The sequence below is a fragment of the Phocoena phocoena genome, chromosome 11 (genome assembly GCF_963924675.1).
Source record: "Phocoena phocoena chromosome 11, mPhoPho1.1, whole genome shotgun sequence".
Lineage (NCBI taxonomy): Eukaryota > Metazoa > Chordata > Mammalia > Artiodactyla > Phocoenidae > Phocoena > Phocoena phocoena.
The window spans coordinates 96,559,341-96,578,261 of NC_089229.1; the positions used below are offsets into that span (position 1 = coordinate 96,559,341).

The window sequence follows — 18,921 nt, forward strand, 5'->3', positions numbered from 1 at the left end:
TCTTCGTTGCTGCTTGCAGTCTTTCTCTAGTTGCAGAGAGCGGGGGCTACTCTTCGTTGTGGTGCGCGGGCTTCTCACTGCGGTGGCTTCTCTTGTTGCGGAGCATGGGCTCTAGGTGCGTGGGCTCTAGTAGTTGTGGCCCATGGACTTAGTTGCTCCACGGCATGTGGGATCTTCCCGGATCAGGGATCGAACCTGTGTCTCCTGCATTGGCAGGTGGATTCTTAACCACTGCGCCACCAGGGAAGCCCTGAACCACTTTTATGGGACATTTCTTCAGGGTTTCCTTTGGCCAATCATCTTGCTTTGCCTGGTTTTCTGAGTACGTATTTGGTTTATCTTAGGGTCCTCCCCTGTGTGCGCACGCATCTCTTAGCCAGGATGGATTCTAGCGAAGAGGCTTATGGGTAGGTTGACATCACTTACTACAGGGTGGCACCTCCTTCCTTCTTGACCGCCAGGAGCCTTTCTGCACATGCATAGTCTGGAAGGTCTCCTTGACCTCGAGAATGAGAAATACGTGGTCTCTTATCTGCGCAGGGCTCAGCTTCTCCTCGCTCCTGCTATCTTGGAGATCTGCCCACAGGGTACGAACTCCAGAGCCTCAGCCTGGGGCCCATCTGTACAGCCACTGGCAAACTAAATCGGCTGAGAGCCCTTGACACTCTTGAAAATGATTGAGGACCTCAAAGAGTGTTTATCTGGCTTATATCTGTTGATATTTGCCATATTAGATATAAAAATGGAAAATTTTAAACATACTAATTCATTAAAAAATGAGAAACATTGTACTTAACATGAATACCATCATTTGAATAAAAATAGCTATAAATTCAAAACCAGAAAAATAGTTTGGGGAGAAGAATGGCATCGTTTCACGGTTTTGCAAATCCCATTACTGTCTGGCTTGAGAGAAATCAGCTGGATTCTCTCATCCTGTCTGCAGTCAGCCTGTTGTGATACCACACATCATGTAACCTCTGGAAAATTCCACTGTGCATTTGAGAAAGAATGAGAGCATCAAGGTCAGATAACATCTTACTGTTGTCAGGAAAATAGTTTTGACCTTGTGGATTTCTGAAAGATTCTTGGGAGTCTGTAGGGGGTCCCTGGACCACACTTAGAGAACTGAGGACCTACTGACTTCTTTACTCTTTCCTTGCTTCATGTCCCAAATCTGGAAGGCTGTATGCAGCCTTTCTCTGAGGCTTGTGTTCTTTGAAGGGGTCTTCGGGCCTCTGAAGGGCCCGTGAGTGGGAGTGGATGACGTGGTGGTCTCTGAAACAGGTTTATTTCTTGGCTGATGGAAAGTGCAGACCACCGTGGAGGGGAGGAGGGGTTTGGTCTGCCTGTCCTTAAAGCCGGGAGATGGGTGGAGACTCTGTGGAGGACCGTCCGGCCGGGGGTTCTATAGGTCAGTGGCCCTGGGTGGGTGGTGAGAAGCGAGAGGAAGCCGCCCAGCTACCCAGCAGCCTGTGTCCCTCTGGCCCACCCAACACTGCCGTGCATGACTGTGCCCGACTCCCACAGACGACGGGGCGCAGGAGACAAGCCTACATCGTGGATGGCTTGGGATCCAGGCATGGGAACCCAGGCCTGCTCACCAAACCCTGCAGTGGATGGAGTGGCCTGGGATGAATCAGAGAAAGGCACCTCCGAGTGCTTTACTCGGGGAATAACAAACAGAGGGTCTGGAGGCACGAGCTTAGGAGAAAATAAAAACTGATTCAAGGAGAGTCCGTAAGGTTGGGGCTGTGACAGGGGCCAGAACTAGCTGCTAAGAGAAGCTGAGGCCACTGACCTATTAGAACAGTGTCCCAGGGGCAGCCATGCCTTTCTTTCCCGGGGGGTCTGTTGGCAACACCGGCTTTGGCTCAACCGTAATTACTCTGTTTCTCCTCCTGCCTGAACCTGGCTATCAGCCTTGCCTGGTGTGGCCTCCCTTCTGCCCTGAAACCACATCCTGTGTAGCGTGCAGAGCCTGGTTCAGACTGTGCATCCTTCCCTGGTACCCCGGCTGCAGGTTCCTTCCTGCTGCGATTGGCCGCACCACTGGGAAGACAGCCTTAAATTGAGACCGCGTCTGCTGGCTGTTATGTAACCTTCCCAGGAAACAACTGGTGCAGTAGATCAGCTCCCTGAGAACAGGAGGGTATGGCTTTCTCATTGTTGTGTTCATGACTGTTGATCCAGCACTTTCTTATTGCCTGGTATGTGCGTCTTGGGGATACAGCTCCTGTCTTTGAAAAGCCTGCAGGGAAATGGGTAAGACGGCCCCAGAAATCAGGCAAGAGTAGATGCACCCAGAGGCCCATGGGAGCATCTAACTCCGGGACCAAGTCTGCTTGCTTTCTATTGTGGGCCATGCCTGGCACAATGCCTGGACATAGTAGGTGTGCAAGAAATTGAATGAGACATTGGGGTGCGTTCAGGAACCCGTCAGTAATGTGGGACATGGGGAGGGGGAGGGGTGAGCCAGGGCGGGAGGCTGGGCTCAGACCATGGAAGGCCAGGCCTCCCTGCCTCCCTCACGTGCTGGAACTTTGCCCTCCAGGATGGGGTGGGACTTAGCCACACTTACCTTTTCTATTGACCACATGGCCGGTGCTTGCTGAGCAGAGGTTTGTTCACTGCCTGCTGGTCCGTGTCTCTTCACTGGCTCTGAAAGGACATCATAGCTCCATCTTGGACTTGGGTCCACGGAGATGTCCTGTCTCGGGACCTGGCCTGGCAGGGCTGCCTGTGGTGGATGAGGGAAGAGATCTCTGGGAGGCAGAGATGGCAGGCTAGGTGTGTCACCCTCTGCCACTGCGGGCTGAGGCCGGATGGGCTGCAGGGGCTGGTAGACGTCTGGAAGTCCTCCCTGACCTTCACACTGTGGTCACCCTAGTGACCAAGCTCAGGCCGGGGCTGACCAGAGGAAGGATGGAAAGACAGACTTTTCCTAGAAAACAGCCTTCTTGCTAAGGCTTTCTGTAAACCATTTAATACCTCCAGGGACCTCCCGGGAAATGTGCTGGAGTACTGTTCCCACTTTTCCTTTGAGCAGGAAAAAGACAAAGGTGGGCCAGCTGGAGACGGGCCATGCTGGACTCTGCACCCCCCGGCTCTCAAAGGGAGAGGGGGTGCCTGGACTCCTGGTTCTGTGTCCACTGAGGTGCCTGGTGCCTGTGCCTGTGAGAGCTGGTCCTGTGGTGCAGGGATGGCTCTAAGCCACTGTCCTACAGCCCAGGCAGTGGCAGCAATCACTAGAAAAACCCCATGGCGTTGCCTTTGGGAGCTCTTTTTCTGGTTCCAAATTGTATGGGGGGCAAGAGGTGGGCAAGAGCCACGGCCCTGGCCCTTCTGGGGTGCCCTCTGCTGCCCTGTGAGGGTCCAGTGACCTCACTTTCTGAGGGGCATTTCTGATGGGCCGGGCAGTGTGACACAATGGAAAGAACCAGACACAGGCCTCAGCCTCCTTCCCTGAGTCTCACTTGCCAGTGAGGATGGAGATTCTTAGACCTACCCATTAGAAAGAAGAGTGGGTTCCTCCCTGAGCCCCCACGTCGTTCTGGAGGAGTGTGACCCTCCCAGATAAAAGATCAACAAGATCAGCCCTCTGTTCACCAGGGAGCCCCCAAATACTAGTGAATTGATAGTGTTGCCGTGGCAACCATTCATCCCCGTACAGCCCAGGCAGATGGAGATGGGGAAAGGGACAAAGATGTCCTTCTGTCCTGCTGGTGACCTGCTCACCATTCTGACGCTAAACCTAATGGCAGGAAGGACAGTGGAAGGACTCTCTGGTGGCCAGGATGTCGATGCCGCTGCCGACGACGATACGGGTTCACCATTTCTTAGGCTAACCTTTTATGCGCAGTATTCCATTCGGTCTTCATTTCAGTCTTTTCAGATAGGCACTGTTATTATTGTCCCATCCACAGAGGAGGCGGGGTTGAGTAAACAGCCAGGGTCACACAGCCAGCACACGGAAGAGGCAGAAGCTGGGCCTGGGGCTGTGAAGTCCCAGCAGGTCCCGGGCAGGACCCTCCCTGGCATTGTATTCAGAAACCTCAGTTTCCCCCGTGTGAAGGGCTCAGGTGGCAAATGGAAGGATGCTTGTCATCACCCGAGGCCTCTGTGACATGGGACCCACGGCAGCCGTCTTTGTTCATCGGCTGCTTGCTCGGCGCCAGGCTCCATGTGTCCACCTGTGAGACAGTGTCTGTAGTTGGTATTCCCGTCTCACTCCGGGACGCCCTTCTCCAATGAGGGACGAGGCTTGCCTCCCTCCCTGCCGTTAGGCAGTGGCAGAGCTGGGCTTTAGCCTCTGCTTTTTCTCGGCCACGCAGGGAGGTAGCTCAGAAGGGTGGGGCCGTGGAGGGAGGGAGAGCTGCTCTCAGCCACAGCTCCCGACATGCAGAGCTGCCAATTGTCCTGCCCACAAACCTGCCTGCAGCAGCAGCTTTGCAATTCATCAGTCCACGCAGCTGCTGCTTTTCTGAGGTGCATAGGGAAACAGCTATGCCCAGCTGCTTGGGCCAACTGGCCCTGGAGCTCCCCGGGTCCACCCCAGGGCCTGCAGCGATCAGGGGCCTGGTTCTGATGGCAGACTGTGTAGGCTGGGCAGGGATAAGACACAGGTTTCCCTAGGACCGCAGCATGGCCCTGGTGCTTCCCCAGGTGGGTCTTCTGGGTGTTGAGTGTTGAGCACTGGGTCAGATTTCTATTCCTCCAGAGGCCACGGGCCTGGCTCCTCCTGGCTCTTGATTTACACAGCTTTGCTCTGACCATCCCTTGTACAGTTTGAGCAGATTGGATTTCCCTCTTCTCAAAACTGGTCACTTCTTTCCTTCTTTTACTGTCCCCTTTACGAAAGCCAATTTGCTCGGATTTACCCTCCAGGGCTCAGCCCTTCCTTCAGATGCTCTCGTACTCCTTTCATTGTAGCTGAAGTCCTTTCACAAACAGCTGGCTTCCATTCATTTGGAGAGCATGTCTATGCATGAAAGGAATTATGCACCCAGTGGGGATCACTAATAGCAACAATGCTGTGTTGTGTTAAATCGAAGGTAAAGTGTGATGTCGATTGTCAGATGCACCCAATTTCAGAGATATTACATAATGAAAAAGATGTGCATCTAAATTACTAAAAGCACAGGGCTTCCCCGGTGGTGCAGTGGTTGAGAATCCGCCTGCCAATGCAGGGGACATGGGTTCGAGCCCTGGTCCGGGAAGATCCCCCATGCCGTGGAGCAACTAAGCCCGTGTGCCACAACTACTGAGCCTGTGCTCTAGAGCCCGCAAGCCACACCTACTGAGCCCGCATGCCACAACTACTGAAGCCCACGTGCCGCAACTACTGAAGCCCACGCACCTAGAGCCCATGCTCTGCAACAAGAGAAGCCACCACAATGAGAAACCCACGCACCGCAACGAAGAGTAGCCCCCACTTGCCGCAACTAGCAAAAGCCTGTGCACAGTTACGAAGACCCAACACAGCCAAAAATAAATAAATAAATAAATAAATAAATAAACGAGTGACCAAAACACAGAATGCAGAGATGCTCACAAATACGGTGTATGGGGAGGGTTTTGTGCTAACGTGTGTCCAGGGGTCGTCAGTGAGAACCATTTCAAACCTGCCTGTGTCGTGGGGTCGAGGTTGGCAACCAAGTGATAAAACCCAGGAAGAATCCTTGCCTGGCAGCACCCTGGCACACACCATAGAGTCCTGGCGTGTTTTTGCTGATGGGAACTGGTCCAGTCTTGTCCCAGGAATCCTCTGGGGAAGGTTTGCTCAACTCCATCCCTGACACACCGAGTTTAAATCTCTGTGGATGAGGCCCGGGAAGTTCTACTTTATAAAACTCCTTGTGGCGCCTCCTCATCTCTGGTGGAGGAACCAAGGTCAGGGAGGGGAGGGGACCGGGGCGTGCGGAGCAGATGCTGACTGGCCTTCCTGGCCTCTGAGCCACGTGGCCTCCATGAGAACTTCAAGTTTAGCTCCTTTCATGAGTGTCCCTCTGCTCTTTCCCTTCAGAGGACACTGCCTTCCAGTGGAGGTCAGGGCCCTGGCCTCTGCATTTCCAGGATTCAGTCTAGGAGGTCGCCCTGGTCTCGGGCTGCCCCACCAAGCAGGGGTCCGACAGTGTTCCACTGACTGGACTGTTTCGTTTGACAGATGTTGACAAGCACCTACTAGGTGTGAGCGGGCATGCTTGGGTTTCCGGGCAGGGTGGGTCTCTAAGCACCAAGGTCAGGGGCTGCCAGGCTGCGTGGGTGGTGCCCTCGCTGAGGTGGCCTCTCCCTCCTGCAGGGCCTGTGGGAGCAGTGCCAGCTTCTGAAGAGTGCCTCGGTGTTCGCCCGCTGCCACCCCCTGGTGGACCCCGAGCCTTTCGTGGCCCTGTGTGAGAGGATGCTGTGCACATGTGACCAGGGGCTGCTGTGCCCCTGCCCTGTGCTCCTGGAGTACGCCCGGGCCTGCGCCCAGCAGGGGATGCTGCTGTATGGCTGGACGGACCACAGCTCCTGCCGTGAGTCAGCATGGGACCCCCACCGGGGGGGGGGGGTGAGCGGTGTCCATCTGGGTGTCACTCCACAAGCTCTCCGGCTGTCACACCCCAACCAGCCAGTGCCTGCCAAGACCCACATCCCGGGGACCAGTTCCCGCCTGGCTCCTGCTCTGTCCCCTGGTCACAGAGCAAGTCCCCTCCCTAACGGCTTCGAGGAGGCTTGAAAGGTCCCCCTAAAAGCCCCCACGTCACTTCTCCTGCCTCTGTTCTCACTCCCCGTCTTCCTCGCTTGCCCTTGAGCAAATCCATCCCCTGGACTCAAAAACTGTTCCTGGCTCCGAGGGGAATCGCAGCAGTTAAAGTCTGAACTGACTGGGAGCAGGGCGGTGGCCGAAGTGTCCCCGGGGTGATCTTGGGATCCTGGCAGGCTTTTATCAAGTTCCTCCCTTTCATTTAATCCCTTCTCTCTTCCGGCAGGTGTCACCATCCCTCCCCCTCTCCCTCTAATCTCGTGGGTCCCTAGTCATTGTCACCACCCCCAAATTATCCTGATTAAGTACGAGCTTCTCCAGTCACCTTGCAGGCAGCCTCCTGTCCCCGCCGCCACTTCCCACAGATCACAGGGGGCACAGACTGTGGAGGGGAGCAGCCCCAATACTTAACACTGCACACATGCCTTTCAGTTTGTGTCTTTCAGCTTATAAATCAGAGCTGTCCATCTTTGCTGTGGGGTGTGAGAAGGGTGGTTATTAGCAGCAGCGTTCTCCTCTGGAAGGGGGAGTGGCTGTTTTTTTAGGTCTTTGAAGAAAGGATGGGGAGATGCCTGAGGTATCTTGGAGGAGAAGTGGTTTGGGATGTTGGGATGCTCTGGCCCTTCCAGTCCTTCAGCCTGAGCGTCAGTCAGCAGCAGGTGAAGAGAAGAGAGAAAGGAGGGCTGTCCTCGTCCATGAGGGGCTGGGTCCAGCGGGAGGACGGAGGCTTAGGTGATGCGGCTGCCAGGGCTGTCCTGCCTCAGTGGACGTAGATAGAAGTGAACATGCCTTGTGCGGGGCGTGGCCGTGAGGTTGTGTGCCCAGTGCTGGGTGGGGCATCTGACTGGGCCCTATTTCTTGAGGAAGAGGAACCCTCAGAGGAGGGATGGGATGGAGGACACCATTTACCCCTTGCTTGGCCTTGGGGGCCTTGCATTTTCAGCCGGGGACGTTGGCCCCTGGGGTGCCGCTGAGGTGGAGATGGTCCCTGAAGACAGAGGGGGGCAGACAAAGGGGGCCCAGGGGCTCTGAGCACCACATGGCTTGTGAGATGCTGCCCTGGAAGGGAACAGCTCCGGGCAGACTCCTGAGTTTCCCATTTCAGGACCGGACTGCCCCGCGGGCATGGAGTACAAGGCATGCGTGTCCCCCTGCCCCAGAGACTGCCGGAGCCTGCACGTCAGTGAAGTGTGTCAGCAGCAGTGCGTGGATGGCTGCAGCTGCCCTGGTAATGACTTCCCACTTTACTTACAGATCTGAGACCTCGCCGGTGCCCTTGGCTTGGGGAAGCCGGATGAAGGCCACCTGTGCTTGTTCCCCATTGCCGACATCAGAGGCCTTTGATTTAGTTTTTAAAAGTCCTTGTATGGAGTGATGAGGATCGAGCTGGTATTTATTTCTAATTTATGTTTTCCTGTTGCACTGTATCTGTGAAAGCACGTGTGTCCGGGGAACAGAAGGATGGTCTGGGCTCCAAGAGTGACTTTGTTTGGGGAGCACATGGCCCTATCTGAGCTGCAGTGTTTTCTCAGCTAAGCGTCAGGGAATTGTCTGGGAGAAAGATAGCCTCAACTGCTTCCTAGGTTTGTCGTGTGAGCTCAGCTGAAAGAGAACTTTGCATCAGGAAGTCTTTCTCAGGAGAGACCTTGTGAGCTTTGGTGAAAAGTTCTGGTTAAGTACCGAGAGTGAGTCTTGTGTGTTTTGACTCACGACTTCTCTACTGGAGGAACTTGAACAAAACCCTTGCCTCCTTTCTTCGTCTGATAGGATGGAGATAAATAATTTTCCCCCTCTCTCCCACTGCATTGCTGTGAAAGATAAACAGCACAAGTTCTTTGAGCTTCCTGGAAGAAGCCTTCAGGCTAGACTCACGGCTTCCCTACTGGAAGGCCTTTGAACAAACCTGTTTCCCCCATTTCTTCGTCACTAGAGTGGAGATAAATAGCCCTCCTCGCTCTCATTGCAAACCGTGAAAGATAAGCATGGCAGAACAAGTCCTTTGAGCTTCCTGCAAGAAGCCCTGAGTTGATGATCACCCTGGGGGCTTCTGTGGTTGTGAGCTGAGCAATGATGATGCCAAGGTCGAGTCTTTTCTCCTTGTTGCCCTTGACCCAGAGGGACAGCTCCTTGACGGAGGCCGCTGTGTGGCAAGTGCCGAGTGTTCCTGCGTACATTCTGGGAAGCGGTACCCTCCGGGCGCCTCTCTCTCGAGAGACTGCAACACCTGGTAATTGGGGCCGAGCAGTGTGGTCTGCGAGAGCTGCCTGGGTCTGTGGGAGGGGCAGCTGGGCCGGCAGGGGCAGTGAGGGCACCGGCAGGTAGAACAGGACCTGGCCTGGGCTGGGGGTGGTTTGGGGAAGGGGGGAACAAGGATTATATACAGGTCGGCCTGGACGAGGGGAGCTGGGGGTGGTGGTGAAGGCCCCTTAGCGTGCAGACAACATCTCTAGCTCTCCCCCCAGCCATGCTTTAATAAGTGACTCTCTCTCCCTGTTGCCTCTGCTTTGCTTGAGCCGTTTCCTCCAGAAGCCCCTCTGGTGTTCCCTGGGCTGGGTCTGTCTGTCCCCTGCAAACGGGGAGAGGAGAACGCCTCCAGACCTCTTCACTGGCTACCTTTCCCTACTGGGCAGTTTTCCAGGAGTCTCAAGGGCTGCCCAGCATGGACCAGGGTGTTACCCCTGTCAGCAGCCGGCCCTTCCTCCGGTCTTCTACCAGCTGTGTGTGTGTACGCATATGTGCGTGTGTGTGTGTGTGTGTGTGTGTGTGTGTTTGGAATTTGACTTAGTGCCTGGGTAGACCCCCTAGGTTTCCCTCTTCTTCTATCTGTCTGTTGGGGTTTCTTCCCCTTGGCATTGTCTCCATGATTCCTCTGTGGCCAAAGCCCCTTCCTGTACACCTTCAGCCTCATGAAGCCCCCTCAGGCGTGAGCACCTTTCTTCTCTCAGACCTCTCCCCTGGGGCTGTGGGATGGGCAGTGCACTCTCTAAATCCGTGCAGGGATACCTGCGTTTGCAGACCCACCTGTAACCCGTGCTTCTCTCCCCAACAGCATTTGCCGAAACAGCCAGTGGGTCTGCAGCAACGAGGAGTGTCCAGGTAGGTGAGCTTCCCCTCCCCTCTGCCCTCCTCCCAGTGGAGAGGTACAGCCTCCCTTCCTAGACTTGGGAGGACCACCTGGCCAGGCAGGGAAAGGTGGTCACTGCACAGGTTGGATGCAACCCCCGACCACAGCTCCAGTGCAGAACCAGTTGTGCTAACCCTCTCCTCCTGGGCCAGCAGAGGGAGGTCCCCCAGCAACCGAAAGGGGAGACTGCACCTGGGAACTCTTTCATTGTCCTTTTCCCTTCACCTGTTTGTTCAAAGGATTATGGTTGAACGTGCTGTGAAAACTGCAAGGTCACAGGTGACTAAACAAAGGTGAAGCAAATTCCTTGGAAAATTAAGAGGAAGAAGGGCCTGGTAATTCTTTAAGCTAGAAGTGAGAAATTTCTGGAGTTTTCTGGAATGCCTTATCCAAAGATCTTGGCAGGATCCAAGAGCTAGGAAAACCAGGTCACTCAATGATCCCTCCTACCCTGTCCCTGCCCTGGAAAATCTATTTAGGAAAAGTTTCCTTATAATTTCTGCCCTTTCCTTTCTCCTCTGTTTAGCCCCAACTCTATTCTGTCTACTGCAAATTTTACCCATTCAAAGCTCCCTGTGCCTCACCTTCCCGATGACCCTGGCTCTTCTCCTGATGCTTCTCCCCTTTTGACCATCACATCATGTGATGTTTGCTATGTGTTAGGCATGGTGTTCAGTACTTTACATGTATTACATCATCACCACAACCTATGAAGAAGGTGCAGTTTATTCTCATTTTACAAAGGAGGAAACAGATCCAGAGAGGTTAAGTAACTCACCCGAAGTCACACAGCTGCTATGAGACAGAGACAAGATTCAAACTCACAACCACCTGACTTCTATTTTGCCTTTCCCTTTACTCTCCCTCCTAGTGCTCGGTCCATCCCTTTGCAGGAGGATCTTTGCCATCGTTCATGAACCCTGGAGAGGCCCCATGCTTAGTTAAAGACCATCTCAGCCTCATTCAAATGCTGGATACTACTTTGGGATCCCCATGTTTGTAGAATGCAATAAAAGACTGCAAGGCAAATAGCCAAATGATAGGCTCCCCTCCTGTTGGCCCCAAGAGACCACATTGGCTTTGGTGGGCTGGCAGGGGGTTGGGCTTACATACCTGGGATCATATTTGGGGTCTGTGGCTTTAGAGTCACTTAGGACTTCTCCAGTGCCCACTATACTGGGAAAATTCTGGAAGTAGATGGAAACTAGATGGAAAGTGGGCCCCAGGACTTAGTCAATTAGTCTGGCCCAGGGATGGCCAACCAGCCGTTTATCTTCTGTGCAATTCTTGAAGGAAGCACAAAGAACAAAAGATGCTCTTGCAAGTGCTATCAGTGCTCCAATTTAACATAATCATACCCTGTGAAAGACCTAAAGAGTCATTTGAAAGCCATGAGTTCGATGTAATGGACCTGTGAAAAAACTTTTAATATCTAAATAATAAGCATTTATTGGATAAGATCTATGAGGTACAGTGGGTGGAATTAGGAATTTAGCTTACTGTGTTTTGTCAGATTGACTACTAGATTAGGAATTCTTAATAACAACTTTCTATAGGGAGGGTCTTCCTTCCATCCATCCATCCAACCATTCATCCATCCATCTATCCAATCACCTGTCCAACCATCTAACCATCCATCCATCCATCCATCTACCATTTAATCATCCACCCAACCACCTAACAATCAATCCAGCCATCCAGTCATCCATCCATCTACCCATCCATCCATCCACCCATCCGTCCATCCATCCACCTACCCATCCATCCGTCCATCCATCCATCTATCCATCCAACAATTATTTAAAAACCCACTGTGTACATGATGGAATGCTTAGTCTGGAGTAGACAATGTAACCCCCTGGTCTTCAATTCAAAATCTGGGTGGTAACTTTGCTGAGGATGCACGAAATTTTCTTGATGCCTTGATGGGAAGAGAGCTAGTTCCAACTCTGAGGTCTAGTGGGTGGTTTGATATTGTGCCAACACAACCAATAACCTCTTGCTCTGCACGTTCAAAGCCCTGACCCTCTTTTTCTAGGTCTGGAGCTTAGTTGGTCCTTGCCTCCCTGTCCATTTCTACCTGTAGCACACAGCATATTTCTACACCTGCCGAGAGTCAGCTGGCAGGGGGGCTGTCTTATCTCCCAGGGTGAAGATTGCTGGCAGAGCTTCTGATGGAAAGGTTCTGGAAGGGAATATGTCTGGCTCTGCTAGTAAAGCAAAGAGCAGGCTGGGGCTTCTCTGCAGTCCCTGGAGGAGCTGACATTGTGATTCTTAGAAATAGAGATCTGGGTTTTGATTCCCTGGAGTAAGATGAGAGTGTACCAGTTGTCTATTGCTGTATAACAAAGGGCCCCCAAACTTAGCAAACAACAAACATTTATTATCTTAGATTTTCTGTACGTCTGGAATCTGCGTGTGGCTTAGCTGGGTACCTCTGGTTCAAGATTTCTCATGAAATTGCAGTCAAGTTGTTGACTGGGGCTGTGGTCTCGTCTGAAGGTTCCTCTGTAGTGAAGGGAATCACTCGGAAGCTCACTCGTGTGATGGTGGCCAGGCCTTGGTCCCTCACCTTGTGGATCTCCCCTTGGGGCTGCCTCATGACATGGCAGCTGGCGTCCTCTAGGGTGAGTGACCTCAGAGAGAATGAGGCAGAACAGCCAAGAGAGAAGCCACAGTCTTTTAAAAACCTGCTCTCCAAAGTGACATCTTTCACTTCTGCTGTATTATATTTGCTAGAAACAAGACCACATGTCCAGCCTGCATTCAAGGTGAGGGCATCACACAAGATGTGAATACAGGAGGTGGGGACCATGGAGCGGGGGGACCTTAAAGTCTACCTAGCACAGAGAACCTCATGTTTGGGAGTGAGAGGGAGAAAACAATCTCTGAGGAGAGCATCGGTCTGTATGGAGAGGGCCTGGAGCTTCTGTTACAGGCTCCTTAGGCCTTCACTGCTCCTGGCACACCTCTGTTCTGGTTAGGAGTAGGGCAGCCCCAGGTGCCTGGGGCTCTGCTAATTCAGTTTCCACTGAATCATAAATGTTTGGTTGGGATCAATGAGGAAGGAGCATGCCTGTTAGTAGGGGCTATTCCTCAAACAAATAAAGCTGTGCTGACAGAATTTCAAACTCCTGGCTGGAGCTGGGAAGTTTATTTGAGGCCCAAGTCCTATGAACGTGGAAAGGTGGCGTGGTCCTGGGCCTGGGAGCGTGAGCTGTGGACTCAGCCTGGTAGGAGTTCCAGCTCCACTGCTTACCAGCTGGGTGACTTTTGGCAAGCTGCTTGACCACTTGCAGCCTCAGTTTCCTCATCTGTCAAATAGGATGATAACGGCAGCTTCATCCCATGAGAGCTGTGGTTACTTGACACACAGCAAGTACTCGGTAAACATTAGGTGTTTTCATCGTCACAGCCAGAGCTGTTTCATTAAGCAGGGTCAGAGAAGGATGGAGACACGAAGGAGCCCGGGATGGGGAGGGGTGGTGCAACGCAGAGTGTGGCTGGGACAGGTGGGGCAGGAGGCAAGACAGAGCCTGAGCCTTCCCTAGACTTGGTGGCATGGAGGCCCATGCGCCTACCTGGTCTGGAGCCGGAGGGAGGACCTTGGTGCAACGCATTGCTCGATTGATTCGGGATAATTTCTGATGCCTTCAAAGCCATCCCTGTCATTCAGCTTTGGGATTCAAGCTGGCTGTTCTGAAACCTCCGGGAAGGAAGATAAACTTCCATGTTGGGGTTCCTGGAGTCTCACCAGACCTCCTTCAGGCCAGGCCATGTGTCGCCTTTTCCTCTGCTTTCTCCACGTCCAGACCTGGATGTACCTGTGCTCCTTGGCACTTGCCACGTGTGCCCAGTATCCCCATGAAATGAAACTTGTTGGAAACTGCAGCCACCCCATACGGCAGTACTGGCCGGTGTCAAGTACTATGAACTCTGGAGTCTGACGGAACGCCCATGTTCAAATTCCTCTTGGGCCACTCTGGGGCCTTGGGCGAGATTTTCTCTGTGCCTCAGTTTTCTCTTCTGTAAACTGGGAATAATAATGCCAGCCTCACCAGAGTAGAAAATGAGGTAGTGCCCATAGAGCACTTAGAAATGCGTCTTGCATGTTTGGTTGAGACTATGTTAATGTGATTTAGAGGCAGACTTTGGTGAACATTTATGCTGGGAGGAAGCCTGAGTTGCTTTGCAGAAGGCCTGTGGGCTGGCCTTTCTGTAGCCGCGTGGAAAAGATTAGAAGCCAATGAGCTGAGCAGAACAGCCCCATGGAGACTCCTTTCCTGCAAACAAAGGGGCTTATTTAGAAGAGGTAACATGTTTCCATCAAATGAGAGATTGTTTGTCTCTTCTTTTTTTCCATGAGGGAGGATTCTTATTCATGTAGTGGACTCGCTTTAACTCCTGGCTGTTCTTGGTTTTATGCTATTTGCTATTTTAAGAATCACCTGCTTTGCACGCCTTCACCGAACTTTTATTGCCCACCTGCTGCGTCCATTGGTGGCCAGCGGCTTGTCAGGCTGCCTTTTGCTGACCAGCTGTCTGGGAATGTCTTGGGCATCCTCTTGGCAGAACTTGGGCATCTTGGGGACCTCTGGGCAGAGCTTGGGCGAGTGTCAACATGTGGCCCATTCTTCTGGCTCCTGTTCCAGCCCCCAGGCCCACGGCTCCCTAGCACCTCACTCAGCTGTGTTCCTGGGTTTCCCGCGTGGTCAGCCCCATCCCTCAATTGTACCAAGGAGATAAGCTAAATATAATACAGTATTTAGATTTCTGATTCCCGAGAAACTCCAGAACGCCAGTCAGGGGGAGGTCAGAGCAGGAAATCAGATCAGAGGATTAGATTCTGACCCAGAAGTTTTGCTTTCGAATGTTTGCATATTTTCTCGTTGACCCCTCTTTTCCTGAGCATTGTCAGAGATAATGCAAGTTCAATTTCTTACTCAGATAAGAGTGCTGTTGAGAAAACAAAGAGAGGTTGGGTTAGGAATTCCCACCCATCGCACTGCAATGGGGTCAAGACATGTGATACAAAGGGCCGTGTCATTCTGTTTGTAGAATGATGGTGGCTTCCGAAAAATAGCCATTTTAAAAAGGCTTTCTTGTGACACCCCTGGATTTGGAATTCCACCGGGGCTGCAATCATTCGGGATGACCCTGGACCCTAACTCATTGCCTGTTCTGCTCGGACTTCCACAAACAGGGACCCGTCACTCGTGCCCTTCTTGTGGGGCAATGCAATGGGGAGGCACGATCTGCTTCTACTCACACTTCTGACACCACATGTGTGTGTGTTTCCCCCCGACAACAACCAATCCTCTGACTTTCTGGACACCACCCGGGTGTCCTACAATGCAGTTCAGTTCCGACCCTGACTACCCAGAATTAGCACAGACCCCGCAGGTGAAGGGCTCCGTCCAGTGCTCCTGCTTCTGATGGCAGCTGTAATTGTTAGAATGGCTCACAGAACTCAGGCCAACACTTTACATGCTATTAGTGGTTTATTACAAAAAATATTATAAAGGAGACAAATGACCAGCCAGATGGAGATGTACACAGGGTGAGCTCTGGAAGGGTGCTGAGCATGGCAGCTCGTGTCCCTGTGGAGTTGGGTGTCCTACATGGAAATATGTTCACCAACCTGGAAGCCCTCCCAACTCTGTTTAATAAGAGTTTTTATGGAGGTTTTACTATATAAGCTCAACGGATGATTATTATTTTTTTAGAGATATTTTTGATGGGGACCATTTTTAAAGTCTCTATTGAATTTGTTACAATGTTGCTTCTGCTTTATGTTTTGTTTTTATGGCTGCCAGGCATGTGGGATCTTAGCTTCCTGACCAAGGGTCGAACCAAAGTCCCAAGCCCTGGAGCGCCAGGGAAGTCCCTAAGCCTGGTTGATTATTAACTCAATCTCCAGCCCCTCTCCCTTCCCTGGAGTTTGGGGGATGGGACTGAAAGTCCCAGCCCTCTAATCATACTTAGGTCTTTCTGTAACCAGTTCCCATCCTGAAGCTCTCGAGGGACCCGCTAAGAGGGGCTTCATTAGAACACAAGATGCTCCTCTCGCCCAGGACATTCCTAGGGCTCTAGAAGCTCTGTGTCAGGAATCAGGGACAAAGACATGTATATTTCTTCTTATCACAGAAGATGACGCTGGTGAGGATGATCTGGGGCCTCCCTATTTTCTCCTAATTTCTCTGGGCTGAGTGTGCCCTCCTGGCCCACTCCATCTTAGAAGGGGTTAATTGCTCTGGGGACCAGGCAGAGGGACACTCACTGTAACCTGGGGCTACTCGCCCTCCCCCTGCCTTCCAGCACATACCAAGGGGAGGGCCACACCTGGACCCAAAGCCGGTCCTGCCCCTCCCCCTGCCGCCCCCCCATGCCTGCTGTGTCTTTCAGTGCAAATCTGGGCATGAGGTGGCAGGCAGGGGGCCGATGGGGCTTGTCTTTGACAGGTGGACAGCTGGAACCCCTCTCAGGCCTTTGGGGACCCCTGACTGTGTGACTGGGTTCAGCATCAGCCCCTGGAGATGGGTCCAGGTGGGACCGGCTGTAGGACCCTCCTGGGGGAACTGGGGTGCAGAGCAGAGCGGTGCTATGGAGGATGATCCTCTGCTCTTTGGAGGCCAGGGGGCACTGGGAGGGCAAGCAGGGCCCCTACTTTATGGAATGGCTGTGGTGTGTGTCTGCTTTGCTTTCTCTATAGAGTAGAAGGCAAGGAGGAGAGGAAACAGGTAAAGGGAGGCTGGGGAGGGTTCCAGACGCGGGCCTCGGCTTCAGTGGGTCCGCTGTGGGCTGAGCTGGGGTTGGGCCAGTGGGGAGTCACTGGCAAAGCCCCCCTCCCCCAGCACGGACGACCTGCGGTCCGAGGTGCACTGGGCCAGCACCACGGGCCGGCACTGGGGCCTGGGAGGACGGAGTAGCTGTTGGGTGGGTGCGCGTCGAGGGCTCGAGCGGCAGGGTGATACCGGGGCGTCCTCGTACCCGTCCCCAGACGCGTCAGCTGGCTCGGGCAGTGGTGGGAACATGGGCAGATGGGGTCCTGGGCCCCCATTGGCCCCAGCTGAAGTCACAGCATGGATTTGCCCAGGAGGAGGCCTGAGGGCTGCCCCTCGGCTGGCGAGGGGGTGAGGATTGGGTCCTGGCCCCTGTACTGCTGGGCTCCCCCTTCCCCAATCACTGCTCTGGGCGGCCTTTCTGCCCTCTTGCCCTCAGGGACTCTCGTGGAGGGGGGAGTGCCCACAATGGCAGCGCAGAGAAAGGCTTCTGCAGGCCCGAGGCCCTTGGCCCCAGCAGAGCCAGAACCTGGAGCGGCCGTGGGGAAGGGCTGGGGGCCACGGTGAACCCAGAGCGCAGAGCCGGAGCCACGGGTTCGGGTCTGGCTCTGCCACTCCTTGGGTGTGGCTGTCACTCCCCTGATGTGTGGAACTGACCCACCCGGCCCTGACCTCTCAGGGCTAGAGGAGTGGGGCCTGAATAGAGTCCTCCCGTGGAGCCCCTTTATAGGCTGTAGTGAGGGGCACCCCCAGGAGGTGCCCTGCTGGGACACCCGCTCTCCCCTCCCCTGTGTCCCCCGGGGCACCCGCTGGGACACACACTCTCCCCTCCCCTGTGTCCCCCAGGGGACCCGCTGGGACACACACTCTCCCCTCCCCTGTGTCCCCCAGGGGACCCACTGGGACACCCACTCTCCCCTCCCCTGTGTCCCGCCAGGGAACCCGCTGGGACACACACTCTCCCCTCCCCTGTGTCCCCCAGGGGACCCGCTGGGACACACACTCTCCCCTCCCCTGTGTCCTCCAGGGGACCCACTGGGACACCCACTCTCCCCTCCCCTGTGTCCCGCCAGGGAACCTGCTGGGACACACACTCTCCCCTTCCCTGTGTCCCCCCAGGGGAATGTCTCATCACAGGACAATCCCACTTCAAGAGCTTTGACAACAGGCACTTCACCTTCAGTGGGGTCTGCCAGTACCTGCTGGCCCGGGACTGCCAGGACCACTCCTTCTCCATCATCATAGAGACTGTCCAGGTGAGCCTCGCCAGGCAGCCCCAGGGCAACCGCGGGGGTGAGGGGGGCAAGATGGCCCCGTGTGCACATCCTTCCTCTGGACAGCCGAGCAAAGGGGAAGACAGACAGGGCATACAGGGTTCCCCTGAGGACCCTGAGCGCCTGTGGAACAACAGGCCCAAGGAACAAGGGCAAGCAAGGCCTAGAATCCTGATGAGGGACCAGAGCAGGATGGTGCTGGGCGGGGGCAGGCCTGGGCTTTGGGCCTCTCTGTGGCATGACCCCGGGTCCTTCCCAGAGATGGTTCTGGGACCGGGGAGTGGTTCCGTGTGAGAAGGGCTGCATAGATGGAGGGCTTTCCCCGAGTGGATGGATCGGGGGCTGGGCTGCAGGGCTGGCGGGGGTTTGGTGACGTCCCTGGGCGTGCCCCTCCCGGCAGTGTGCCGACGACCCCGACGCGGTCTGCACCCGCTCGGTCACCGTCCGCCTGCCCAGCCAGCACAGCAACGTCGTGAAGCTGAAGCACGGGGGAGGCGTTGCCATGGATGGTCAGGACATCCAGATCCCCCTCCTGCAAGGTGGGTGCCCTCCTCCCCCACAGGCCCCCCGCCCAGCTCACCCTCAGCGCCCCCGCCCCTCAGCAGTGCTCGCTGCCACCTCTTCTGCGCAAATGTGCAGGAGAGCTAACTTTGGAGGGCAGGCTGGGTGTCCTGGCCTGCCTCCTGCAAGAAAGGAAGGCTTCCTGGAGGAGGAGGAGCAGAGGAAGCTGGCTGGGGGCGGGGTGGCTGGTGATGGGTCAGACCCCAATATGTCATGGGGCAAAGCCAGATGAGCCCATGACCTGTAGGAAAATCTACCTGTTCAGTGACTTTGCCAGGTTGTTATGAATCCATTTTGCACAGCCTGTTTCCAACCTTCACCCTCAAAGGGGCTACCAGACCCCTCCCCTCTTCTTCTTCTTCTTCAAGACCACTGGCCAGCCCATGGCCCATTATCCCGGCTTTGCACATGGTGAACTTGAGGGTGCCTATG

At 54.3% G+C, this 18,921-nt stretch overlaps 1 protein-coding gene across 1 annotated transcript in view; it reads left to right on the plus strand.

Annotated features, from left to right (window-relative positions):
- VWF (von Willebrand factor) overlaps nucleotides 1-18,921 on the plus strand; it is a 133,454-nt gene that overhangs the window by 27,821 nt on the left and 86,712 nt on the right. Inside the window, exons 7-12 of the mRNA XM_065888271.1 lie at nucleotides 6,302-6,518; nucleotides 7,854-7,976; nucleotides 8,864-8,975; nucleotides 9,798-9,844; nucleotides 17,774-17,910; nucleotides 18,329-18,467. Of these exons, the coding sequence (XP_065744343.1) occupies nucleotides 6,302-6,518; nucleotides 7,854-7,976; nucleotides 8,864-8,975; nucleotides 9,798-9,844; nucleotides 17,774-17,910; nucleotides 18,329-18,467 (775 nt within the window). The remainder of the gene's footprint in view (nucleotides 1-6,301; nucleotides 6,519-7,853; nucleotides 7,977-8,863; nucleotides 8,976-9,797; nucleotides 9,845-17,773; nucleotides 17,911-18,328; nucleotides 18,468-18,921) is intronic.